This window comes from Macaca nemestrina, chromosome 17, assembly GCF_043159975.1.
Source record: "Macaca nemestrina isolate mMacNem1 chromosome 17, mMacNem.hap1, whole genome shotgun sequence".
Classification (NCBI taxonomy): domain Eukaryota; kingdom Metazoa; phylum Chordata; class Mammalia; order Primates; family Cercopithecidae; genus Macaca; species Macaca nemestrina.
In genome coordinates, this window is record NC_092141.1 from 44,644,963 (window position 1) to 44,672,037 (window position 27,075).

The following is a 27,075-nucleotide window of genomic DNA, read 5'->3' on the forward strand; positions in this document are numbered from 1 at the left end:
ATGACCGTTTGCATTTCTTTGCTCTTTACCAACCATACTGCAAAGAATATCCTCATGTCTACATATTCTTAGCTTTTGGCAGTGTTTCTATAAAGCAGATTCCTAGAAATGGGATCAGGTCAAATGGGATGTGGGTCACATAGTATGTGCATTTTAGTATTTGCTAAGTAGTAGTGTTTAATCACGCCTTAAAGAGTTTGAACCGTACAATTCTAAACATGTTTGGACATAAAAATTAGATTATTTTAAATAAAATGAAATAAGTATAGCTCTTAAAAATTAACACGTTTGGTTTTCACACAAATATTTTGAATTTCTCTTTCTTCTGCAAAAAGGATCCTAACTTAGTATGCACTTCTTGTACATGTAATGCAAGCAATCCATCTAATAAATAACTTAACCTTTCACAGTAAACCTACAGATAGCATCCTGCTCCACACAGAAGCTGGACGTCTTTTCCTTCTCTAACGTTAGCTGTTTATTTTGTAGAGTGTAGATTCTAGAGAAATAATGTATAATACACCTGTTGCCATATGTGGATACTTACCACATTTAGAAAACAGTGGTGAATTCTATTGACAGTGGCTTTTAGTCATTAACATGCTGTGGAACAGCTCATGAGCTTGATAAAAATATCAGTTCCCAGGTCTACACCTAAAGATCCTGTTTAAGTGGCTTCAACAATCACTGCTCAAACACTCTATGTCAACTCAGAATCCTGACCAGAAAGTGGTTGCAATGGATAAAGTATCATCCGCTGAAGAATAGGGTAAGATTTGAGTATAGGTGGATCATGTTTCAGGAAATAACTTGGTCAGTGGTTAACAGCATAGTCTGTAGTTCAATAAAAGTCCAGTTTTGAAATGCAATTGACATTTTACGTGCTGTATAACCTCAACCAAGTTGCCTAACCTTTCTGAGCCCTGGGTTACTTTTCTGTCAAATGGAGGTATTAACAGTACCTAAGCTGTACTATTGCATTGGTAAGATTAAATGAACAATTCATAAAAAGCACTCAGTAGGAGTAAGCCTCAACAATGTAAGTAATTGCTATTAAAAGCTTGATTCATCATGAATATGCGCTACAGAATACTCTGCTTAATGGTATCCATTCAAGTAGCGAATTCTCCTAGAGCATGCATATTACGAATTGAGTTATAACATATTCGTAGTTTCAATGTTCCAGAACTGTGCCTCCGTTGTAAAGTGGATAACTATGTGGTAGCCCTCCCCATCTCTCCCAATTTCCCTCCATTTCACCTCTTCCTAATCTTTGCCTATGATTCCTCTTAACCAGTGATTTTGATTTGCCAGAAAAACAAAACCAAACTCAATACTGGTTTACCTTTTAAAAGAGCATCTTTATTATTTCCCCAGGCCGATCACAGCCCTGAACAAAAGCATCTGATACACATTGGTCAGTCTGGTGGCTTTGGTACCATGACTGTTTACAGCAGGCCAGTGACAGCCAGTCACTTGTCACCAAACACAGTGTGAGGGAAGGGGGAGGGCACAGGGGAACTCTCAGAGCAAACAATCACAAACACACTGTGAAATCGAAAATAAATTACACAAACTAAATAGTATAAATAAATAAAAATTTAAGTTAAAAAGAGTCCCACAGTGGCTGTTGGGCAACAACCAGTCCATAGAAGAGGTAGCTGTGGAGGTCACAGGGATGTTCCCAAGGCTCAGGCTCCTGCTCCCCACTGGGTCCACCGAGGTCGCTGGACCTCGAAGCTTCCGGACCCCTCAGGCACTCAGCTCCAGGTCGCTGACGTATTTCTGGACCCACTCCTTACTGGGGTCAGCACAGACCTGCCGGCCTCTCTTGGTTAGGAAGCTGTGGAGAATGGAGGAAGGTTAAGCACTGGGGAATCCAGCAGGGGAATCCTGGGCCCACCGTGGCCGCTCCATCCGCTCTCTGTCCTGGGCAGCTCAGGGCATGCTCCTCTCTCAGCGACCCCTGCCTGTCTCCATCTAGAGAGCTTCTCTCAGGGACTCCGGGCGGGGGGGTCTCAGAGGGTCCTGCTGCCTCCTTCTTCCTGTCCCTTTCCTCCGGGCTGGGGCAGCCCTTCCTGACTCTGTAACACCTGCCCCACTCCAGCCCCAAGTCAGGTCACACCTCGGAGCCCTGCGTCCTGTACCCCCGATAGGCTCCGGAAGGCTGGGCCTTTCCAGGATGGCCTTCTGTCCTGTCTGTGCCCCGACCCTGACACTCCCTACTTCCCTAGAGGCGAGCAGGAAGACTGACACTTACATGACACCGGGCTTGGAGCACTGGCTGTTGGTCTCAAAGTAGTCAGCTATGAAATTCTGTGGAATCTGCCGGGAGATGTAGCTGAAGCAGCAGGAGGTCGGGGTGTCAGCAGCAACTGTGGAGAAAAGACAATAAGCCCAAGTCAGAGATCAGAAGAAAAGGCCAGGCAGCTTCTGATCCCCGAGCGGCTGAGGAAGGCAGGCTTGCTCAGACCAAGTGACCAGAAGGCATTTGGGCGTTTTTGCTGAGAAATGTCTCTTTGTTTCTATTTCCTTCTTTTCCTTGACTCTTCATAGTGGGTTCTCTGTTTCTCTGTGTGATCCAGATACCTGAACAGACTGTTCTCTTATCTCAGCTCTCTTCAGGGAATTTTGTTTAGTTCAAGAAGTCATACCCCAGCCCAAGAGAAGCCTTGGACATCTCTCATAAGACATCCAAGGGACAGGGCTCCTGAGAGACCTAGGGTAAGCTGGAGAGTGAACAACAGGCCCCAGTGGGAAGGAATCAGCCCTGGATTCTGCCTCTTGCTAACTGATTTGTTTCGAACCCTGTCTTTCTATCTGTACAAGGGACTGTAACTCCCCTGCCCCTGCCTAGATTCTCATACCTGGAGACTAGGGGGCTAAGATCCCTTCTATAGATAAAAATAAAAGTCTTGAAGACAAAGACCTAGATGTTTGGCAGCCCTTTAATAAATTCTCTTTTCTCTTGGGGCTCTAAGGCCACAAGAAAAGATTGATGTGGTCTAACCATGGCCAGAGAGTGGTGATACCCACAATGAAACTTGGACTCACATGTTGCTGAGATCCGGTTGCAGAGAGCCACGGTGCAGAGGAGGACGGCAAGGGCAGCAGTGGAGACCTGCATGATTCTGAGCAGGTGATGGAATGTGGGCTCGAGTGTCAGCAGAACCAAGAAGGGACTGACCCCTCTCTGCTGCCTGTGTCCTTCTGAAGTCTGAAGCCATCTCTCCTTCTCTTTATAGGCAGCCCTGGCGGATGGGAAAATGGAATCTGGGGGTGAGGAGGGAAATTTTTAAGCGTAGTGATGCTGTCATGCTGAGTGTTGCACAATTCAGGGTGCCCGGTGACCACAGGGGCTCAGGATATCCAAGAATAGCATCTCTGAGTGATTCTCTAACTCTCAACTCTCAACCCATGACTGGTTCTAGCTTCATGGGGAAATGGTTTCTCCTGTGAGTGTGAAGAGGAGTGTGTGTCAACCCAAAGCTATTCTTAGCTGGTCCTTTCTCATAAGAACAGGTCTATGCATGAACTCTCCGGCCCCATTCCTTCCCACAGAGCTGCAATTCTGCTTCCTCAGCTGCTATAACCACAGGGGTAGGGTTGATGGGGTGATGCTGTGGAGGGCTGCACAACCCTTCCTCCTCCCAGAGGCAAGGAACTGAATGAAAGCTGAGGAATAGAAAGCATGAGGTCACGTTTCAGTCATTTGTCTATTTATTAGTCACGGAGTGACTAGGGCACTGTGTTAAACGCTAGTTGTGGATCATAAAAATACTTGAGAGGTGGGTGTCAATACGTCAGGTGCCTAGAAATATTCATAGCCATTAACCTAGAAAAAACATTTCTAGGAAAGAGTTCTGTGGAAACAGCCCAAATATGGAGCCATCTTCAAACATAAAGACCCCCGACCCAGCGTCATTTATAACTCTAAATTCAGCAAAGCTCATTTCTCTCCATCAGGGGATGATAAATTATCCACTAGATCATTTATTATTAAGTCTCTAAAATGAATGAAGTGGCATAAATATGCTTATAACATCAGTGGTTTAAAAAAAGCAAGATACGACATTATGCAAATTCTACAAACTTTGAAGAATTGTACAAATGTATTTATATATTTGTACAATTATATAAATATATATATTTATTATATATATATATATACATATATATATACACACACACACACATACACTCCTTGCTAACCCTAGGCGTGGAAAAAAATACAAAGGCTTGGAAATACAAACCTTGAAGAATGAATAGTGCTTATATGTGTGTGATAGGTCCCTGGGTGATTTAGTTTCTTATTTTTTTCTTTTTCTGAATTTTTCTCATTTTACTTAGTAAGACTTTATTACCTTCTTGGTCAGCCCACAAATTCATGAACTAATTTTGTTTTAAAACATTTCCAGCATCACTGGTTGAAAAGTGGGTTGTGGTCAGTTGTTTAATCTGAAAGAAATTATTGATAAATACGCTAAAGTTTCTGTTCAATGGTCTTTGCCAAAATGAAGTCTTGATTTTCCATTTCTTTGAACCATTTTAAGGATCCTATACTGTACTTACATAAATCATGCCAAACTGAAGCAGGTTTTTCCTTATTCTTTTTAATACATAATTTCAGTGGTGTGGAAGGGTCTCTACCTTCTCAGCCAGATTATATGCTTTTTTTTTCTTTTCCGTACTTTGTTATTTTATTCTTTCACAATCAATCAGTATACCTCATTTTATAGTGAGAAATAGATTTAGTTGGTTTTAATAATCTTTTTTTCTGAGATGCCCCTGGTCTCGTGGGGGCAGGTAGAGTATGTGAACAGGTAATTGTAGCACTTAGCAGAAAGTGCTAAGACTCCTTATAGAAAAAGAAATGAAAGCTCAGAACCCCACGAGGGGAAGAAGTGACCTTCCACCAGAGGGTTGGGGAAGGCTTCATGGAAGGGATGGAACTTTAGTTGTGTCTGGATAACTGCCCGGGATTTAGGCATCTATAGATGGGTGGGCAGTGGAGGCCCAGCTGAGGCAGAGTCCTGGGTGTGACATTGTGGGCTCAGAGGAAAGAGGGGGTGCTTCAGTGGAGCTGCAGAGTGGTGGCTGAATATGGACGATAAAGCTAAATTGGGACCAAACCAGGACAGGCCTTGAATTCCCCCCAAAGGGATTAGAGTTGATATGTCTAATGCTAGAGAACAACGGAGGACAGAAGCCAAGTGGGACCACGCCTTTGGAATTCTGTCCTTCCTAAGTGTCTGTAGAGTTAGGTCTTTTAATACACATGAGCTCTGTTTCCATCCCACCCCAATGATGGCTAGTGCCAGTCTTGAGGGAGGAGAAGCAGAGGCAAGATCAGGGGCCGTGGTAGGTTTCACTGGAGCTTTGGCATCCACGTATCTTCCCCTATTGCTACCAATTCCAAATAAAGGTATGTCTGCCACTTGTTTCATTAGAAACCTACATCACAGCAATGCCTGCTTCTCACCCCACCCTCTGCCTCCCAGCTCTCGGTTGATACCCTGAATTGCATTCCCTCACTCACTTCTTAGGGGAACCCCCTCCATACTCGTGATTCTGTTGCTGAGAGCTGGCTTCTGTGATTTGCAGAGGGCCAGAAAAGGAAATGGAAACTGCTGAACCAGTCAGTGTTCTGGCTAGGGGCATCCTCTGCCTCTGTGATTACTGCACAGTGTGTTATAATTAGTTATCTATGTAACTTACTCTTCAAAAATCTAGACCATGTCCTGTTGATTTTATTTTAGTTTATTTTTCTCAAGAAATTTGCAGTTTAATGAAGGCAATGTGGGAGTTTGGAAACAAACTTTTATTTCGTGCTAATGATAGATTAGCAACTACACAAATTTTAGTTCACAATAAGTAATATTTACTGAGAGACCACCATGCACCAGTTTCCATAATAGGGATTTACATGTTTGAACTGTTACTCTTCAAAACAGCCCTATGATTTAGTTACCATTATACTTTCTCAGTTGAACAGGTGAAGAAACCAAAGTATAGAGGTTAAGCAATTTTCCTAAGGCCATAAAGCTGATGACTAGCAGAGCAGGGATTCAAATCCAGGTAGTCTGACTCTAGGTACAACACACTACACGTTCTGTACCACAACTTATTATATTTGATCCTCACAACAATCCTATAATGGCAGATTTTTTAGAGTGTCTTCTCAGATCATAAACCAACTTCAGACCATGTCTTGTTGGTTGATTTAAACCAAATCCTAGCACATGATAGTTATAACACGATGAGCCTCCAGACCTAGTCTCTCTCTCTTATTATTGTGATCTTTATAATAAAGGTGATTTATTGAATATATAATTCTATTTCAGTGTTTATATATTAGTAAGACTTTCCCTATCAATCCCCAAACCAGGAAATATATTCCTTTACCATGTGTTTTTGCTTGGAGTGAAATATGGTTGCATACGTAGCATGTGCTTAATTTATATACCTTGAACGAACAATGTAAAGGAGATGTAGGACGGGGTTGAGTTGGGAGGGTCTTAGGCATTTCCTGGGTGGTAAATTGATGTTCCCAGTTGAAATAACGAACCCAGGGTCATGCAGGTGGAATTGGTCAGTTTTATATTCCACTGTCTGTGTTAGTTACCAGTGTATCTCCAGTGATAATCACAATGCTGACATATAGTGAAGCATAATATCTATTTGATGAATAAATAAATCACTGATTTGACTAACAATATGTGTTATGCCTGAACTCTCACTATGGAGTTGAAATACTAATGGGAAGGGTAGGATAAGAAAGGCCATGGTGAGTGGGAGGGGGGAGAGGATCAGGAAAAATAACTAATGGGTACTAGGCTTAATACCTGGGTGATGAAATCATTTGTACACCAAACCCCCATGACACAAATTTACCTATATAACAAACCTGCACATGCATCCAAACACACACACACACACACACACACACACACACACACACACACACACAGAGAGAGAATCAGGAGAGAGAGTCAGAAATGTGATGGGTCTCCAGAGCCAAGGAAGAATCTTTAAATAAAATGAGAATTGAAGCGGGGCACGGTAGCTTATGCCTGTAATCCCATCACTTTGGGAGGCCGAGGTGAGCAGATCACCTGAGGCCAGGAGTTTGAGACCAGCCTGGTCAACAAGGTCTCTACTAAACATACAAAAAACTAGCCAGGCATGTTGGCACATGCTTGTAGTCCCAGGTACTCGGGAGGCTGAGGTAGGAGAATCACCTGAATCCAGGAGGTTGCTGTGAGCCAAGATCGCACCACTGCAACTAGCCTGGGTGATAGAGTGAGACTCCATCTTGAAAAAAAAAAAAAAAAAAAAAAAAAAAGAAGGTGAATGTCCTGATAAAGATGCAATTTGAAAGAGAAATGTAAATTAAACTTATATAAAGAAGTTTTCAGTAACTTGGATCTAAAAGATTATGATTTGCTTTAGAAAGAAAGAAAGAAAGGAAGGAAGGAAAAGAAAGAAAGAGAAGGAGAGAGAAAGAAAGAAGAAAGAGAGAAAGAAAAAGAGAAAGAAAGAGAGAAAGGAAGAAAGAAAACAGAAAGAAAGAAGATGAAAGAAAGAGAAAGAAGAAAGAACGACAGAAAGAAAGAAAAAGAAAGAGAAAGGAAAGAAAGAAAGAAGAAAGAGAGAGAGAAAGAAAGAGAAAGAAAGAAAGAAAGAAAGAAAGGAAGGAAGGAAGGAAGGAAGAAAGGAAGGAAGGAAGGAAGGAAGGAAGGAAGGAAAGAAAGAAAGAAAGAAAGAAGAAAGAAAGAAAGAAAGAAAGAAAGAAAGAAAGAAAGAAAGAAAGAAAGAAAAGAATGGAAGGAAAAGGCCATGGTGTCACGGTCTTGATATTTGGGAAACAGACCACCCAAGATTCCTCAGGTGGTGGTGACAGAAAGTAGCCAGCAGTCCACACTGTGGACCCTTCAGCATGGAGGGATTTGATTTGTGTCCCAGCGTTCTGGCTCATTTCAGCCTCTGTGAGGCCCCACCTTGGTCCAGCAGAGCGTCCCAGTCCTGAGCGTGGGGAATCCTGGCTGAGCAGTTTGTCCTCTGCGGCGTCTTTCCCTTGCACTGTGTGCTGCTGCCTGTGCTCTGGCGCGGGGCATTGCTTTCCTTCCAGATTCAGGCCCTGAGGCTCCACTTCCCCGAGTGTCACCCCCGCCATCTCTTTTGGCAGCAGGTGCCCCAGGGATGGGTTCACTGATGATGACACCCTGTTCGGCCCAGCTTTGGCCTCCTTTTCTCATATGTGGTCTGTGTGGTCAGATTGCAGCAGGTGTGGGCCCCGCCTTTCCTGCAGGCAGAAGCAGCAGCCTGGAGTCCCCTGTCTTGCATCTTAGACAGACAATGTCTCATTGACACAGCCCCCTCTTTCCACAGCCAGCCCCTTGTTTCCTGTCCCGAGTCCTTGTTATTTTCTCTGGCCATTTCTTGCATGTAGGTCAGGGCATATGTCTTGGTACTGGATCTGATCCCTCTCCCGGTCCCTTGCCTCTTCTTCCATATTCTCTACGCAATAAAAAGTGCCTCTTCCTATCAATCTTCCAAGCCAGAAAGCTGAGAGTCACCCTTGTCTCCTCTTTCTCTGTCATCTCCTACACCTCTTCAATCACCAACTCTAGTCTACATTCAATTTTACGTGCATCTGCCTCTCACCATTCCCACTGCCTCTGTCTTAGGTCAGGTTCTTATGGATTCTCACCATGACAACTAGAAGAGGGTCCTAGCAACTCCCTTCTTTTTCCCTTTTCCTTCCTTTCCTTCCTTTAATTCTTTCTTTCTTTCTTTCTTTCTTTCTTTCTTTCTTTCTTTCTTTCTTTCTTTCTTTCTTTCTTTCTTTCTTTCTTTCTTTCTTTCTTTCTTTCTTCCTTTCTTTCTTTCTTTCTTTCTTTTTCTTTCTCTTTCGAGACAAGGTATCATTCCGTAGCCCAGGCTGGAGTGCACTGGCCCAATCTTGGCTCACTGCAACCTTTGGCCTCCCAGGCTCAAGCAATTCTTGTGCCTCAGCCTTCCTATTAGCTGTGATTACAGGCATGTGCCACCATGCCCTACTAATTTTTTGTATTTTTCGTGGAGACGGGGTTTCACCATGTTGGCCAGCCTGGTCTTGAACTCCTGGCCTCAAGTGATCTGTCTGTTTCGGCCTCCCAAAGTGTTGGGATTGATTACAGGCGTGAGCCACCACGCCTGGCCTAGTTTTGTCTCTTTTTAATCTATCCCACCACACAGCATCCAATATAATTTTGCTAAAGCTCAAATCGGTCTCAGTTTCTCTCCTTTTAACATCTTACAAACATTCTACATCACTTCTGGCATGAAATGGAAGTTTCTCTGTAACCTGATCCCTGTCTACCTCTTTGGCCTCGTGCCTTGCCACGCTGAGACTTCCTGATAACCAAGACTCAGCCTATTTGCACTACCTGTGGTTCCTTAAACGTGCGGTTCTCTTCCCTGATTTTAATGAAGGAGGTGTTGACTTGGTAAAGCACAATTTCTCCTTCTTATAAACCACAAGGCAGAGTGTAATACTACAAAAGTGGGCACATCCCATGACAGCTGCAGGGATTAATATTTAGAACCAATAAGGAAAAACACTATGTCATTCCCCAAATTTTCTTTTCTTTTTCTTTTTTTTTAAACGGAGTCTCACTGTGTCGCCCAGGCTGCAGTGCAGTGGCGTGATCTTGGTTCACTGCAACCTCCAATCCCACCTACGCCTCTCCCTGGGTTCGTGATTCTCCCACCTCAGCCTTCTGAGTAGCGGGGGTTACAGGCATGCACCACTATGCCTGGCTAATTTTTGTATTTTTAGTACAGACGGGGTTTCACCATGTTGTCCAGGCTGGTCTTGAACTCCTGGCCTCAAGTGATCCACCCGCCTCGGCCTCTCAAAGTGCTGGGATTATAGGCATGTGCCACCAAGGCTGTCCTGTAATTCCCCAAATTTTCTAAGGAAAACAGGAAATCTATGGATCTTGCTGTTCAAAGGCATGCAAAATGCAAAACAGAAAAGACATTTTACATTAGAATAACAGAGACTTTGGCTGTTATGCTTTTAACATATATTTATAATACAGCACACTTCCCTTTTCTGGTTTATTCATGCCCTAGAGCCAGACTTCTTGGCTTCAGCTTCAAATCTGTTGTGTGTCAGCTGTGTGTTTTTCCATAGGTTACATACCTCTCTGTGCTTCAGTTTCCTCATGTGTGAAAGGGGATAGTTACAGCACGTACCTCAGAGGGCCACTGTGAGGATTAAATGCATTAATATCCATGAGAGGCAGAGAACATTACCGGTTCACAGTAAGTGCTGTGTTAAGTGCTATCTACTATTATTACTATTACCATTTTATTATTATTGAAATATTTCAATATGTCCATTTTACATCAAAAACAAGTGCAGGTCTCTTGTTCTTTGCCTGCATACCCCTGTCCCTGTCTTTGCCTGGCTAATCTCAGTTCAACCTGTAATAAAGAAAAGTTAGAGCAATGTAAATGGACTGATGTGAATAGTAGAGTGATTAAATACTTTTGGTATATCTATACAATAAAATATGCATATATTCATGCCATTTTTGAGTAATATTTAAGTTTGTAATGACACAGAAGAAGATTAAGTAACAATAAGAATACTAGTTCATGAAAGAATATTAAGTACCAGTAATAAAATATGAAACTAAGTACAGAATGATAGGGCAATTTTAATTTTCTTATTTATGTGTCCCTACATTTTCTCAGTTTTGTACAATGACCATGTATATTTTCTATAAAAGAAAACCAAACTAATATACTTTTTTTTTTTTTTTTTTTGAGACAGTGTCTTGCTCTGTCACCCAGGCTGGAGTGCAGTGGCACGATCTCGGCTCCCTGCAATCTCCACCTCCCAGATTCAAGAGATTCTCATGCCTCAGCTTCCTGAGTAGCTGGGACTACAGGTGTACGCCACCACGCCACACCAAGTTTTTGTATTTTCGGTAGAGACGGGGTTTCACTCTGTTGGCCAGGCTGTTCTCAAACTCCTGACCCCATATGATCCACCCACCTCGGCCTCCCAAAGTGCTAGGGTTATAGGCATGAGCCACCATGCCTGGCCTATAAATTTTTTTTCAGAAAAAAAATTCAGGTCTCACATTTTTTGGAAGCCTTCCTTAACACTTCACTACCACCATCTAAAGTGCATACCCTCACCCTCGGACACAATGCCTGTCACACAGTAGCTGCTCAATAAAGCTTTACTGAATTACGTTCATCTCTTGCTGGAGTATTCCCTATGACCTGCATGGAAAGAGGCCAGAAACAATTGGAAGGAAGATGTTTCACAAGGAATACTGGAAGTTTTCTTATCTCATGACTGCTGGTGAGGCTTTACCCCCTCTCAGGAATTTAACATCTCCTGAAGTTGCTGACCTCTACCTTTCACAACTAAGAGCAGGCTGTGGCAGGCGACCAAGGTCCATTTCCACGGTAAGAAGAGCGGGGCCGGCCAGCTCCGTAGTCAGAGTGTGGCAGTCACTGATGAGCTACTCCAACCAGCTCATTGTCCTATGAATTTCATCCTGAAGAATTCCGCACTCTGGATAATTGTGTACTTGTTTCTTCAATTCACAGTTCAGCTTCTGCTCCCATTTCCTCCAAAGTGACTTGGACACCATATTGACAAAACCACAGGATTTGCCTCTTGGTTTATTATCTTGGCAAATGACCCTATGTTCCAGCTCCCCTTGGCTTTCCAGTCTCCACATTTGCCCTCCAGGGCTTCTCTAGTTCTACCCATCCCACCTCTTAGAGGCTACCTCTTGACCCCACAACACCCACTGGTCTCAGCACTCTAGGAGGGGCCAGCATGTCCAGATTGACTGAGTCTGTTGTGATCAGAGGTTGCCTCTACGTGTAATCTCAGAGGGTCATACCTGTAGAGCGACTCTGGTCATCTCTGAACTGGGAGTTGAAGACCCTGGGTCTTGACATGCATCCTGTGTGACCTTGATCAGGTCTTTCCACTTCTCTAGGTTTTGCTTTCCTAATCTATTCAGTGGCAAAACAGATTGGGATCAGGTAAAACTACAGGCCATGGATATGCTGAGGAAAATGAAAAAATACCAGGACATTTTCAAGGTCATCTTACTGCTATGGCTGCTAGGCCTGCCTGCAGACTGGGAAGTTGAGGATAACACGACAAGACAAATGTAAAAATGCCCAGAATGGAGTTATGAATATAGCGGTGGTCGAGCATGTGGAGGTGGAAACCTCTAAATGACCACAAATGAGGAGGAAAGAAGGGCTTCCCTGCTCAGGGGTGAGGGGGTGGACCCCTGAATGGGCTCCCTGGAACCATGGATGACCCTTGCTGTCACTTCTTGCAACCCTGAGCTACAAAGAATTGAGTCCAAGAATAGTATCCGTTATGATAAAACTGCTGGATGTGTGGGTTGAGCGTGGGGGAGAAGGGGAAGTACCACACTATCAGGGCTGAGAAATCACCTTTTGGGTGGAACGTCAGAACACCCAATTCACTCATACTCAGTTTACTCATTTGACTATATAAGGGTTCACATCTTGAGTCCATATTACTCATCGCATCCCCTCCATGGAGATAAGCATAACACAGTTTCTGCATCAAGGAGCTCACTTTCCAGTTGGGGAGGCAACCACACGAATAGATCAATATGTGATAGGTGGTAAGAAGGAAGTAGTTCAGGAGAATGTAGGAGCACAGGGAAGGACACAGGATTTACTTGGGAAAGAGGTCAGGGAAGTTTCTCTAGAGAACATGAGCATCTTTTTTGTCGTGTATTTGAGAGTTATTTGTTATCATCGTTTATTGGCTCCCCTTGGCTTTCCAGTCTCCACATTTGTCCTCCAGGAGTTCCAAATGGCATCAGTGCCTAAATCTTGGGGTGGGGGGAGTTAATCTTGGGGTGGCTAAACAAAATGATACAAGTCCTTTTTACTCTCAGTGTGGACTTCCACTGGGTGCAGACACAGTATTGTTGTTAGGATCTTCACGAAGACCCCTCAAAACCTTTTACCTCCATGAGCCAAAGATCGGATCAAGGCTAGGAAACAAAAGTCAACAGACAAACTCATTGTATGGCTCAATGATGACTAATCACCCATTTTATCAATCATTATTCTCCTGAAACCCAGAACAGGCATTCTCCTAACCCCTCCACCCTGCTCATTCAGACAGCTGCTCTGGTGGGGATTGAGACTTAACTTGGAGCTACTCATCTACAGCTGAGAGGCAGCCTTCTCCATCCTTCAGGCTTCCTGACACTTTGTTTCTTCCTCTGACATGACACTTAGCTTATTCCACCTCGTGGCATAGTTATTTCTGTCACTGTCAATGCCATCTCTAGACATGGAACTCTTTGAAGGCAGGGATGGGGCTTTGTTCAGCTCTGTCTGCCCTGAAAAACAGCAGATGGTTAGTACATTGGGTTGAATAAAAATGTCATAGATAACGAAGTCTGTGTGAATCCAGAGAACATGAGACACATTCTGCTTCTCTTAAAGTAAGGTCCTTGATGCATGAAGATGAAACTGCACCGACTAGGAAAGGCCAGGAGAGGTACCAACACATGTGCTACCAGGGAACACGGAACATTGCAGCTGGGGGCAAGGGTCTTGGAGACGATCAGAACATTTGAAGCAAGAGCTGTTCAAAGAAAAGGGGAAGAGAACAGAGGAGAGAAGTGCAGCTTGTGTGTGCGGGTGGGGGAGTAAGGGAGAATGCTGAGGTAGGATGACCTTGTACTTTATGTAATGACCCTGAAGTACCCCAGGATGCTGCTCAAACCTCTCCTATGGCTCCCAGATGCTGTAGGTCCCTTTTTTTCCTTAATTTGTATTTTAGGTTCAGAGGTGCATGTGCAGGTTTGTTATATAGGTAAATTGTGTATTGTAGGGGTTTGGTGTACAGATTATTTTATCACCCAGGTAATAAGCATAGTACTCAATAGGTAGTTTTTTTTTTTTTTTTTTAATCTTCACCCTCCTCCCACCCTTCACCCTTAAGTAGGCCCTGGTACCTGCTGTTCACTTCTTTGTGTCTGTGTGTACTCAATGTTCAGCATCCACTTATAAGTGAGAACATGCAGTATTTGGTTTTCTGTTCCTGTGTTAGTTCACTTAGAATAATGGCCTCCAGCTCCATCCATGTTGCTGCAAAGGGCATGATCTTGTTCTTTTTTTTTTTTTATGACAGAAGTATTCCATGGCATATATATATACACTACATTTTCTTTATCCAGTCTTCCATCAGTGGGCATTTAGGTTGACTCCATGTCTTTGCTATTGTGAATAGTGTTGCAATTAACATACATGTGCACATGTCTTTATGGTAGAACGATTTATATTCCTTTGGGTATATACCCAGTAATGGGATTGCTGGGTTGAATGGTAGTTCTGTTTTAAGTTCTTTGAGAAATTGCCAAACTGCTTCCCACAATGGCTGAACTAATTTACATTCCCACCAGCAGTGTTCCTTTTCTCCACAACCTCACCAACATCTGTTATTTTTTGACTTTTTAAAATAGCCATCCTGACTGGTTTGAGATGGTATCTTGTTGTGGTTTTGATTTGCATTTCTCTAATGTTTAGTGGTGTTGAGCATTTTTTGTATGTTTCTTGGCCACATATGTATGTCTTCTTTTGAAATATGTCTGTTTATGTCCAATGCCCACTTTTTAATGGAGTTGTTTGTTTTTGCTTGTACATTTGTTTAAATTCCCTATAGATTCTGGATATTATTTGTCAGATGCATAGTTTGTAAATATTTTCTCCCATTCTGTAGGTTATCTCTTTACTCTGCTGATAGTTTCTTTTGCTGTGCAGAAGCTCTTTAGTTTAATTAGATCCCATTTGTTAGTTTTTGGTTTTGTTGGGATTTGTTTTTGGCATCTTCATCATGAAATCTCTGCCAGATCCTATGCCCAGAATGGTATTGTCTAGGTTATCTTACAGGTTGTCATATTTTTATAGTTTTATAGTTTTAGGTTTTACATTTAAGTCTTTAATCCATTGTGAGTTGATTTTTATACATGGGGTAAGGAAGGGGTCCAGTTTCAATCTTTTTGTACAGCTAGCAAGTTATCCCAGTACCATTTATTGAATGGGAAGCCCTCTCCCTATTGCTTGTTTTTGTTAACTTTGTCAAAGATTGGATGGTTGCAGGTGTGCAGCATTATTTCTGAGCTCTCTATTTTGTTCTATTGGTCTATGTGTCTGTTTTTGTACCGATGCCATGCTGTTTTGGTTACTGTAGCACTGTAGTATAGTTTGAAATCATGGCTCCCTCTTTTTATTCTTCTTTTTTCTTTCTCAGAGAAGAGCACGTAACAATGTGGGGTTAGGGGTGAGCCGGCAGGTTAGAGTAGTAGAGCTAAAGGCAGATAGAGATCTTGATCCAATTATCTTCATTTCCTTCATTTGTCCAACTTTGCACACTCCTGTATGCAGGGCCTTTGTAAGCTTCACCTTCTGTACAGGTGCCCAGCAACTGTCAAACTAGCCAGGGCTTAACATGAGCACAGGCATTCCCTATGGACTGACTGGGACACACCCACATCCTCAGATTACACATTTTGTCTGTAACATGGATAAACTCATTACTAGGTATACAATTCTGTTTTGTTTTGTTTTGCTTTGCTTTGTTTTGAGTCAGGGTCTCATTCTGTCATCCAAGCTGGAGTGCAGTGGGACAATCACCACTTACTGCAGCCTGGACTTTCCTGGGCTCAGTGATCCTCCCACCTCAGCCTCCTGAGCAGCTGGGGCTACAGGTGTGCATCACCACTCCCAGCCAATTTTTTTTTTTTTTTTTTTTTTTTTGTAATTTTTTGTAGAGACAGGGTTTCACCATGTTGCCCAGGCTGGTCTCGATCTTCTCGGCTGAAGTGATCTGCCTGCCTTGACCTCCCAAAGTGCTGGGATTACAGGTGTGAGGCCCTGCACCCAGCTCAATCCTGTTTTTATACTAGAAGAACATTTTCTATCTGGATCTTCCAAACTTGATTCTTACTGGTTTATTTGTCCTGTTCTTTTATTGGTCCAGGAAAATATCCTGAACTCTTTATTTCTCCTCCATTCCCTCCTTGTTCTAGGACAGACTAGCTCTATCTCTTTCCTGAATTAAGTCCGAATACAATCGGTCTTTGAGTGTGGAATAGCTCCTAGCTGTCTATCAGTCAATGGTTTCTCTTTGTGGTCACACTCTATGTTTATTCTGGAGACTATAGCATGTAAAGAAAATGGACTTGGGAGTCAGATGAATCTTGATTCAAATCTTGGTAGTGCCATTCATCAGCTGTGTGGCACTGAGCGCATCAGTGGACCACTCTCTAATCCTCAGTTGTCTTATCTGTAAAACGAGATGACACACCCCTGCCCAGGGTTATGGTAGGATTAGAAATAATATGTGTAAGACAGCTTTCCCGGTGCCTGATACAAGGTAATTGTCCAATAAGAAGTTACAAATGTTCCTGAGTCACCCTTCTGGGTTCCTCTGCACATCCAGTGCTGGACTCTTCATGCCCAAGGAAACATATGGGGCACAAAAGTCAGTGGCACTCAGCTCAGCAGAAGAGGCACAGGAAGGGGATGGGGGGGTCCTGGCTCCCCCTTTGTCCTGGGGGCCAGGCTTGTGGCCAGCCTGGAAAGACTGACATGAACCCTCCAGCATCTGGGGGTGCCAACCACCAAGAGCAGCACAGTTCTTGTCTACAAGCCACTTGTAGCAGGTGTGAACATTTCATCTTTCCTCTGGGGGTTGCAACTCTCTCCCCAGTCTCGGTCATTGCCTTTGGTTGTACCACTTCCCTTTTCTTCTCACCTGAACCTCCCTCATCTTTGCTCTATGGTGACATCGCCCTGGGGAAGAGAAGCTGAGAGGAACTCCTCACTCAGCTAGCTTCAGGAGCCATGACATCATCTGTACCATGGAAATTCCGCTCACTCTCCTGAGCCCCCACATTTGTCCCAGGCCTCAGAGTCTCTATAAAGAGAGATTCCCAATTCAGTATCAGCACAGGACACAGCTGGGTTCTGAAGCTTCTGCGTTCTGTAGCCTCACCTCTGAGAAAACCTGTCTTCCACCAACACCATGAAGCTGCGCATGACGGTCCTGTCTCTCCTCGCGCTAGCAGCTGCCTTCTGCTCTCCAGCACTCTCAGCACCAAGTAAGTCCACTTTCGCAGCTGCTGTTTCCAGAGCCGAGGTGTAGGCAGAGTCTTTTATTCTAGCTGTGGCTGCTCAAACAGCGGGATCTGGGGATGGGACAAAAGGCAGCTAGGAAGATTGCCACGAAGTCTGTAGAGTCTAGTAGATATTCAATAACATTCAAGTTCCTATTTTCTGAAGAATTTGCAACCAGCAGAGGAAAAGGATGGGCTGGAAGTCAGACTGTTGAACTGGCTCTGCCTCTAATTACTTGTTCAAGCAAGCCCTGTCCCTCTCTGTGCCTTGGTTTCCCCATCTGTCACATGAAGGGGGTCCGATGTGTTCTGAGACTGAATCCAGTTCCACCCTTCTAGATTTCTTTCTTGTTCTTCTCTGAAGATCCACTATTCAGAATAAGACTCCTGCTCAAGTTAGGTGGGAATGGATACAAGGGACCTTCTTTGGGGTTCTGGTAGCTCCACAAGGATGCTCAATGAAGATGCAGAATTAGAAGCCAACATAAACAGCTCCCATGTGCAGGGTTGATCTCACCCTGGCCTTTCCTTTCAGTGGGCTCAGACCCTCCCACCTCCTGCTGCTTTTCTTACACCGCGAGGAAGCTTCCTCGCAACTTTGTGGTAGATTACTACGAGACCAGCAGCCTCTGCTCCCAGCCAGCTGTGGTGTGAGTATCAACCCCTGGGCTGCTCTGGGAGGCAAGGGTGAGGGCTGGATTTTAAAAGGGGGCCTGTTTTGGAGAGGGGGTGATTGAGCAGTGGGGAGGCAGTTCTCAGGGCTGAAGACTTCCGTGAAAGCAGTGAGGACACAGGTCATGAACTCACTTTTCAAGTGTTGAAGGCGGCTGAGCAGGAGCCGAGAGAGAAGGGGGTTCCTGGGGAGGAAGTTATCCAGAGGACAGGAAAGCAGGGGAAGTCGGACAGGTCACATGAGATAGGGACCAATTTCTTAAACCGTGCTAGAAAGACATGTGGAAGAGTCACTGCCAGGCTGGCAGGGGATGGGGAGATCTGTTCATATTGATTGCAATGCCCATTGGTTCCTAATCTGGGCAACCCCTGGGGCCCACAGCTAAATGCAGTGAGTGGAAGTTATAGGGAGTCTGGTTCCAGCACAGCCCCAGGAAGGATCCCATGCACCAGAGCTGCCCACATGGACCATGGTCAGGCAGAGGAAGATGCTGACCACAGGCAAGGGATAAAGCCAGATGACCTCACAGGTCTCATGGGATTCTCATCTGTCCGTTCCTTGTTCTACAGATTCCAGACCAAAAGAGGCAAGGAAGTCTGCGCTGACCCCAGTGAGACCTGGGTCCAGGAGTATGTTAATGACCTGGAACTGAACTGAGCTGCTCAGAGACAGGAAGTCTTCAGGGAAGGTCACCTGAGCCTGGACGCTTCTCCATGAGACGCATCTTCTCCACACTCAGGACTCCTCTCCGCAGTTCCTGTCCCTTCTCTTAATTTAATCTTTTTATGTGCTGTGTTATTGTATTAGGTGTTATTTCCATTATTTATATTTGTTTAGCCAAAGGATACGTGTCCCCTGTGGGGATGGTCCACCGTCACTGTTTCTCTGCTGCTGCAAATACATGGATAACACCGTTAATTCCATGTGTTTTCATAATAAAACTTCAAAATAAAACACAGACAGTTACTTTGTGATTTTAATTTGATTTGGGGGTAAAAGGAATTGCCTGGTACCATTGGGAGGGACAAACTACAGTTTCCCAAAACAGTAAGATTGAGAAATTGCTGAGTCCTTAATATGAGCTCTGGGCTGAGCACTCTTCATACATGATCTCACTGCGTACTTTCAATGAGGCTTTTCACACCATTATGAAGTAGGGACTGTTGTCCCCAGTTTCACAGTTAAGGAAACAGAGGCACAGAGAGGTGAAGTGACTTGTTGAGGCTCGTAGGTCTGCTTGGGGAGTGTCATGAAAGAATGCCCCAAAAAAGGAGCTTATCATTTCAACATCTTGAGGGAAAGTTGTAAACAGGGGAAGCAGCACAGCAAAGGGGGAAGAAGAGTGAGAAAATTGACTTCATCCTCTTATTATCAGCATAACATTGGGAAAGTCATCTTGCCTTATTAGATCTCAGTGTTCACACCTGTGAAATGGGGATAATATTAAACACTTCGAAGGGCTGTTATAAGGTGATGTGTAAAGCACCCATCATAGGACCAGGCACCTGGAAGTTTCTCTCCTTCCCTCTCTGAGCTTCAGCCTTTTCACTTAAAATGGACCCAGAAATTATCAGGATCATCATGAGGATTAGATTAGTTAGTTGAAAGATCAGCACTCAAAGCCCAAGCTACTGTGAAGTGTTGTCATGAGGACAGTAGGATGGAGGTCTGGTTTTGTTTGGAAGTGTTGCAGGAGTAACCTAAAGCCACTTCTACTTAATTATCCTTCAATCAGAACTGCCTATTCCATGGATCAGAGACAACACGGCTCCGAAACAGAATTACATGCACAATAAAGCCTGATCCTCAGGACATAGACTCGTAGTCTACTAAAGCTAAAAGGAAACTTTAGACCATCTGGTCTAAGCCTCTCATTTTATGGAAACTGAGGGCCAAGGCTTGGGAAGTAACATGCCACATGCCTCTCAGCAAGTACATAGCAGAGCAGGGCCTTGGCCAGTGCCAGCTCCCAGGCTCGGGCCCTTTCCTGTACACCTTCCCTAGTGACACCCTCTGTGGTCCTCAAAAGGGAGACCGGTTGAGTAAGGACAAAGCAGAGACTACCTTGAAAATCATTTGAGTGTTCTTAGTCCTATGCAAAAGCAGAACTGGGGCCCTGTACTTCTCTGGGGAAAACAGACACAATTCCCTTTCTGTCCTGCCCTTAGTCACCCCTGTCATTCCAGAGCCCCAGTGGAAGCCTCCTTCACATTCTGCTGGGACTGAGAGAAGGAGGTTAGGGGGCAGAGCTTATCCAAAACAGGTGTGAGGAGAGGCTAACAGCAAAGAATGTGCCTGGCCTTAGTTTCTGCTTTCATTTGCCTAGATCTGAGCTGTCTAATATGTTAGCCACTGGCAAAGTGGCTACTTACATTTGCATTACATTTAATTAAAATGAAATAAAATTTAAAATTCAGTTTCTGAGTCGCACTAGTCACATTTCAAGTGGTCAGTAGCCCCACGTGGCTAGTTCCCATGTTGGACAGCATGGATTATGGAGTTTCTATCCATCATCACAGAAAGTTCTGCTGGAGAGCACTCTCCTAGAATGTTCTCAGAGCCTATAGAAAGTGAAGGGAGGAGCAGTTGGGATGACCTGTAAGATTAGGGTGTGGATTTGGAGAAAAATACACAATTCTATTACAAGGGGACGGGATGGGAGAGACAATGGATGACCCAGGCCAGAGACAAGGTATAGATCACTGTGGTAGCTGAATAATGGTCCCCAAGACATCCACATCCTATTCCCCAGAACCTGTCAATGTCCCTTTTATAGCAAAATGGACTTTGGAGATATGATCAAGTTAAGAATCTTGAGATGAGTGGTTGCCGTGAATTACCTGATCAGGCCCTAAATGTAGTTGTAAGTGTCCTTATAAGAGGGAGGAAGAGAAAAATTTGGCAATAGTGGAGAAGGTAGCAATGTGACAACAAAAGCAAGATGCTATGCTGCTGGCTTGGAAGATGGAGGAAGAGGCCAGGAGCCAAGAGGTGTTAGGATGCAGCTCTAGAAGCTGGAAAAGGCAAGGAAGTGGTTCCCCCACTAGAGCCTCCAGAGGGAGGGAGTGCGGCCCAGGGAAACTAGTTTCAGACTTCTCACCTCCAGAACTTTAAGAGAATAAATATGTGGTTATAAGATGCTAACTGTGTGGTAATTTTTTTTTTGCAGCAGTAGGAAACAAATACAACCACCAACTGACGCATCACCGAGGTGACCCCCAATAGCTCAGTGTGGCAGGAAAGGGAACATTCTAGAGGGTGAGCCAAACCTCCCTGCAGGAGGGACCCAGGGTGAAAGGGACACACCTCAAGATGAACTATAATGAGGAGAGGCGTCCCAAGGGGAGATCTGCTTCAGCAACTGAATTCTGGGGCTGAGGCGTGACCCAGGGTCCAGGACCCTTAGGAAGCATGCCTCTTCTTGAGACACCTAGGGCACTCTGAGGGGTCCTGGATTCCTATCTGGGAGAGTCCATCCTGTCATCTGTCAGATGCAGCCCAGAGCAGAGCCATGACCTGTCTCTGGTTCATCATTAGTGAGCAGGCAGGGCTAGGGCCAGAATCCAGGTCTCCTCCCTCACAATGGAGTCCCTTTCCCACTAGTGCCTGCTTTTCAGCAAATGGGAAGGAAGGAGCTCAGCTCCACAGAGGCAGGACCACCATGGAAGACTGTAGGAGGCCTGGGCAGCCTCATGAAGAAATGCTTCACCAGGAGTTACAAACGGCAGCATGGAATCCTCGAAGTGGGGCAATGTGGGACTTCACCTGTTGCACAATATGAGACTGTTTTTCCCTGTCTCCTCTTTTCATACAACTTCCTTTTCTCACCCTGGGCCCAGAGATCTGGAATCTGCTCATTTGACGTTCCAGTTGAGGTTTCTCCTGCTTTCTGGGTGGGGGCGAAAGCCAGAACAGACAAACAGGACACTCGAAAGGAACTATGGATTATGGAGCAATCTCTAGACATCTGGCCTGTCTTCCTGCTCCTTGCAGTGCCCGCCTGCCCCAGCTCACTCTCCAGATGGGAGTCCATTTCCTTATGTACATGTTCCTTTAGGACACGTTCATGCAAACATGTCCTTATCCCCCATCCCACCTCAACCTGGAACCCTCCATCATGCTCCCATTGACACAGGCATTTTCCTCCAAGGAGGCCAGGAGCCGAGCAAGCCGAGGCAAGGACCAGTTCGAGACCAGTCTGGGCAAACATAACAAACCCTGACCCTACGAAAAATGTCAACATAAGCTGGGTGAGGTGGCACATGCCTGTAGTCCCAGCTATTGGGGGGTTGAGGCTGGAGGATCGCTTGAGCTCCGGAGGCAGAAGTTACAGACAGCTGAGATGATGTGACTGCACTCCAGCCTGGGCGCTAGAGCAAAATCCTGTCTCAAAAACTAAAAAATAATAATTAAAAAAATACAAATAAAAAACAATGCAGTATAACAACGATCTACATTTACATTTATTAATAGCATTTACATTGTTTATGTATTCTAAGTAATCTGGAGATTAAAGTATATGGGAGGATGTGCATAGGTTATGGGCAAATAATATGTTATTTTATATCAGAGCCTTGAGCATCTGTAGATTTTGGAAGCCATGAGAATTCCTAGAACCAATTCCCTGTGGGTATCAAGGGATGGCTCTATATGATAAGTGTGTAAAATATATATGTTCAGAAGGAATCAGAAAATCAAAATTAATGTTTTTCAGGGAAGATGGGCTTGATGGGGCTTGATGGAGGATGGTCTGGGAGACTCTCCCCTTCTATGGAAACATTCCCAACTGGGAGACCAGCACAGCTGCAGGGAAATCATTTCTTCATGCTGTGTTAGCTGCTTCTAAATCTCAGGACCCTACGTCCCTGGGCTCCTCAAGCAGATGTTTGTTATTTCCAGTGACTCCTGATTCATTTCCTTAGGGGGTCCTCTCTTCCTTCTGTTAGGGACTTGAAAGGGAAAAGAGCCAGCATTTGCCAAGCTCCGTAAAGTGCCAGGGGCTATACTGCTTTGAGTTTCATATATAGCCTTTTTTAATCCTTGCAAAATCTCAGGTACAGTGGCATGTGCCTGTAGTCCCAGTTACATGGGAGGCTGAGGCGGGAAGATTGCTTGAGCAGGTCAAAACTCCCATGCTGATTAGTAGTGGGATCGTGCCTGTGAATAGCCACTGCATTCCCACCTGGGAAACATAGTGAGACCCTGTCTCTGGAAACAAAAACAAAAACAAAAACAAAAATCTAAGGTAGATATTATTATTCCCATTTTAAAGATGAGAAAACCAAGGCTCTGAGAGGTCAAGAGGTAGATCCACAGTGTGAGGACACTGGTTTTGTTTTATCCTAATTCATAATCCCTGCAGACATGTTTGATTTATATTAGCTCTTCTTTTCTATAACCTGCCTAAACAGGTCTACCTTGGAATAGCAAGCCTCTTTCGCTTCCATCCTGCCTTTCTAGATCTCCTTGATTTGGGAGGTTGGTGGAGCTTGTCTTGTTCTCCCCCTTCATTTCCTGAAAAGAGTGAATCCCTGAATCTTTCAAGTTGGCTGTAGGGGAAGTTATTACATCTATGACTCCAGATGAAGTCTGCAGATTCAAGGCCGTAACCACCCATTAGAACTTCTGACAGATGAGCATCCACCAAGGAGTTTGATATCATGCACTTAATGGTTTTAAAATTAATAATTTTTGAATAGATAACAGTAGACATTATATACAATTCAAATGGCATAAAAAGACAGCCAACCAGAAAGTAAATCTCCCTCCTAGCTCTGTCACCCAAATATCTGTTACCCAGGGTAATGTCTGTGTGACCTAGGTAAATTTCCACACCACTTTAACTCTGCTTATCTTCAGAAAACAGGATGCCTGAGGTCAAAAGTTCCCCCTCGGGACCAACAGACTAAGACTGCTGGGGTCTAAGATGGCAGCTCCCTTGACCTCTGATGAGCCTGTAACTTCATTATAATCTAATTTCCGTGCTAAATGACACTCCCACCACCACCATGACAATTGACAATCTCCACACAACAACTGGAAGAAACCATAAAAGGACCTAAAGAAAGGCAGGAACTCCAATTCCAAGAAGCTCTTCACCCATTCTCAGAAAATACATGAATATTCCTCCCCTGCTTTTAATGCCCAACCCCTTCATTAAATATGTTCTATTATCTGTGATTTCCCGGCTCTCTGAGCTAAGAAGTTGATTTGTGAGCCATGCTCCTGCTTCTCAGTTCCGTGGCTGTGATGTTAATCAATGTCAACTAGACTGGATTGAGGGATATAAAGTATTAATCCTGGGTGTGTCTGTGGGTGTTGCCAAAGGAGATTAACATTTGAGTCAGTGGGCTGGGGAAGGCAGATCCACACTTAATCTGGTGGACATAATCTAATCAGCTTCCAGCGAATATAAAGCAGCCAGAAAAACATGAAAAGGAGAGGTGGGCCTAGCCTCCCAGCCTACATCTTTCTCCAGTGCTGGATGCTTCCTTGTGATCATGTAAGTTAACATTTAATAAATATCTCCTATGAGTTCTGTCCCTCTAAGAGAACCCTGATTAATACAGATTTTGTTACCAGGAGTGGTTCTAGAGAAACAGAATATTAAGGATGGAGTTCTTTCGTTGGTTTTGTGGTTTCTGGAATTGGCTGCTTAATATGGTTAGACCCCAAAATGCTAAGGACTTTACTTCTAATAGTATGGAGAACACTGATAGTCCTTGGTGTGGACTGTTTAGAGAGTTAAGCAAAATAAATAAATGCATTTGACACTCCTGATTCACTGCTTGTGAGAGGCAAGGAGTTTAGTGACTCTATACATAATACTTTTGACCCTATGTGGAGAATGAAGGAACATAATGAAGCTAGTTGGTTGCTCCTAAGTTCAGTAGACAAAGTGGTGAAAGAAAATGAACTCAGAGATTCTGTCTCCCAGCTTCAGAAGCAGATACTAAGCCTCAAATCTGCTAAGATTGCCATGAGTGAGAGCCTTATCTCCTGTACAGAAAGAGCTGAAATTGTAGAAAAACAGAAGCTTTTATCACGCAAGTGGCTGAGCTGCAACAAAAGGTGCATGCACAGCCTCACCAGGTGTCTACGGTTAAAGTGAGGGCATTGATTGGAAAAGACTGGGGCCCTGCAACTTGGAATGGGGACATGTGGGAGGACTCTGATGAAGCTGGGGACACTGAGTTTGTAAACTCTGATGAACCTCTTTTGCCAGAAGGAACAGCTTCCCCATCCCCAGTAGTGGCAACATCCCCTCCTCGACCCATGCTGCCATCAGCCTTTTCACCTTTGTCTGAGGAGATAAACCCTGTGCTTCCTGAGGCAACAGGGATGGCCTCCCCTGACACAGTTGCCAGGCAAAATAAGGTTGATTCCCATCAGGAGCCACACCTAACACACCTGTTTGCTGGTCCACTACATTGATGACAGTCTAGACCTGTAACTAGACTAAAGTCTGGTCCATTACACTGATGACAGTCTAGACCTGTAACTAAAGTCCCAGTGGGCCCCTGGAGGTGAGGTTGACAGTGTGACCCATGAGGAGGTGCATGTCACTTCAAAAGAACTGTTTCAGTTCTCTAACTTATAAAAACAGTAATCTGCAGAACAGGCATGGGAATGGATATTAAGGGTATGGGATAATGGTGGAAGGAACATAGAGTTGGATCAGGCTGAATTTATTGATTTGGGCCCACTAAGTAGGGACTCTGCATTTAATGTTGCAGCTTGGGGAGTTAAAAAAAGATTCTAATAGTTTATTTGCTTGGTTAGCTGAAATACGGATTAAAAGATGGTCCACCGGGAGTGAGCTGGAAATTCCTGATCTCTCTTGGTTTAATGTAGAGGAAGGGATCCAAAGGCTTAGGGAGATGGGAATGGTGGAGTGGATTAGTCACTTTAGACCTACTCATCCCACTGGGAAGGGTCCAGAAGATACACCTTTGACCTTGAGAAATAGATTTGTGAGCGCAGCACCAGTATCTTTGAAGGGCCCTGTGATTGCTCTTGTCTGTATGTCAGAGATAACAGTGGGAACTGCAGTCACTCAACTACAAAATTTAAATACAATGGCAATAATTGGATCCCAAGGTGGCAGGGGCCAGTGACAGCACTTGACTGTCAAAGACAAGGTGAGTGTAGATACTGTAATGGATAGCAGAGGCAAAGTGGCAATCAGAATAGTCTGACTCGTGTAGAGCTCTGGCGTTGGCTAATTAATTATGGTGTTCCTAAAAAGTGAAATTGACAGGAAGCCTACTGTATTCCTACTTAAATTATACAAACAAAGAACTTCCAGGTAGAATGGACAAAAGACTAATTTGAATAATAAAAACAGAGAATCACGGCCCCTTAATCAATTTCCAGAATTGAGCCAGTTTAGAGGTTGAAGCAGAGGCCGAGTCCCCTTGAGGAAGGACCCCACTACATTACTGACAATTTATGCAGTGAATCTTTCTCCCACCCTTCCCCAAGGAGACCTCTGGCCTTTCACCAGGGTAACTGTGCTTTGGGGAAGGAGAAATGATCATACATTTTGGGGACTTCTGGATACTGGCTCTGATTTGGCATTGATTCCAGGGGACCCAAAATGTGACTGTGGTCCTCCAGTTAAAGTAGGGGCTTATGGAGGTCAGGTAATTAATGGAGTTTTAGCTCAGGTTCAACTTACAGTGGGTCCAGTCGGTCTCTGGACTCATCCTGTTTTCCCTGTGCCAGAATGCATAATTTGCATAAACATACTTAGCAGCTGGCAGAACCCCTACACTGGCTCCCTAACTGGTAGGGTGAGGGCTATAATGGTGAGAAAGGCCAAATGGAAGTCATTAGAGCTGCCTCTACCTAGAAAAATAGTAAATCAACAACAATACCACATCCCTGGAGGAACTGCAATTAGTGCCACCATCAAGGACTAGAAGGATGCAGGGGTGGTGATTCCCCCAACATCTCCATTTAAGCCTCCCATTTGGCCTGTGTGGAAGACAGATGTGGTTTCATTGCTTGAGCAAATTAACATGCCTCCTGGTGCCTGGTATGCACCAACTGATTGGCAAATGCCTTTTTCTCCCTTCCTGTCCATAAGGCCCACCAGAAGCAATTTGTCTTCAGCTGGCAAGGCCAAAAATATACCTTTACTGTCCTACCTCAGGGGTATATCAACTCTCTGGCTTTGTGTCATAAACTTATTCA

General features: G+C 44.3%; 2 protein-coding genes across 2 annotated transcripts; one reads left to right on the top strand and one right to left on the bottom strand.

The window, feature by feature from the left end:
* Nucleotides 1–1,339: 1,339 nt before the first annotated feature.
* On the bottom strand, nt 1,340–3,670 carry LOC105485104 (C-C motif chemokine ligand 3). The gene is made up of 3 exons (XM_011747301.2): nt 3,055–3,670; nt 2,261–2,375; nt 1,340–1,843 (listed from the first exon to the last, which is right to left on the bottom strand). Exons 1-3 carry the CDS (start codon nt 3,125–3,127, stop codon nt 1,753–1,755), a joined length of 279 nt encoding a protein of 92 aa, XP_011745603.1. The 5' UTR covers nt 3,128–3,670; the 3' UTR covers nt 1,340–1,752.
* A 12,207-nt stretch (nt 3,671–15,877) lies between these two features.
* Nucleotides 15,878–18,835, top strand: LOC105485102 (C-C motif chemokine 4). Its single transcript, XM_011747300.3, has 3 exons — nt 15,878–17,189; nt 17,740–17,854; nt 18,447–18,835. The coding sequence occupies exons 1-3, from the start codon at nt 17,114–17,116 to the stop codon at nt 18,532–18,534; spliced, it is 279 nt and encodes a 92-aa protein (XP_011745602.2). The 5' UTR covers nt 15,878–17,113; the 3' UTR covers nt 18,535–18,835.
* The last annotated feature ends 8,240 nt before the right edge of the window (nt 18,836–27,075 follow it).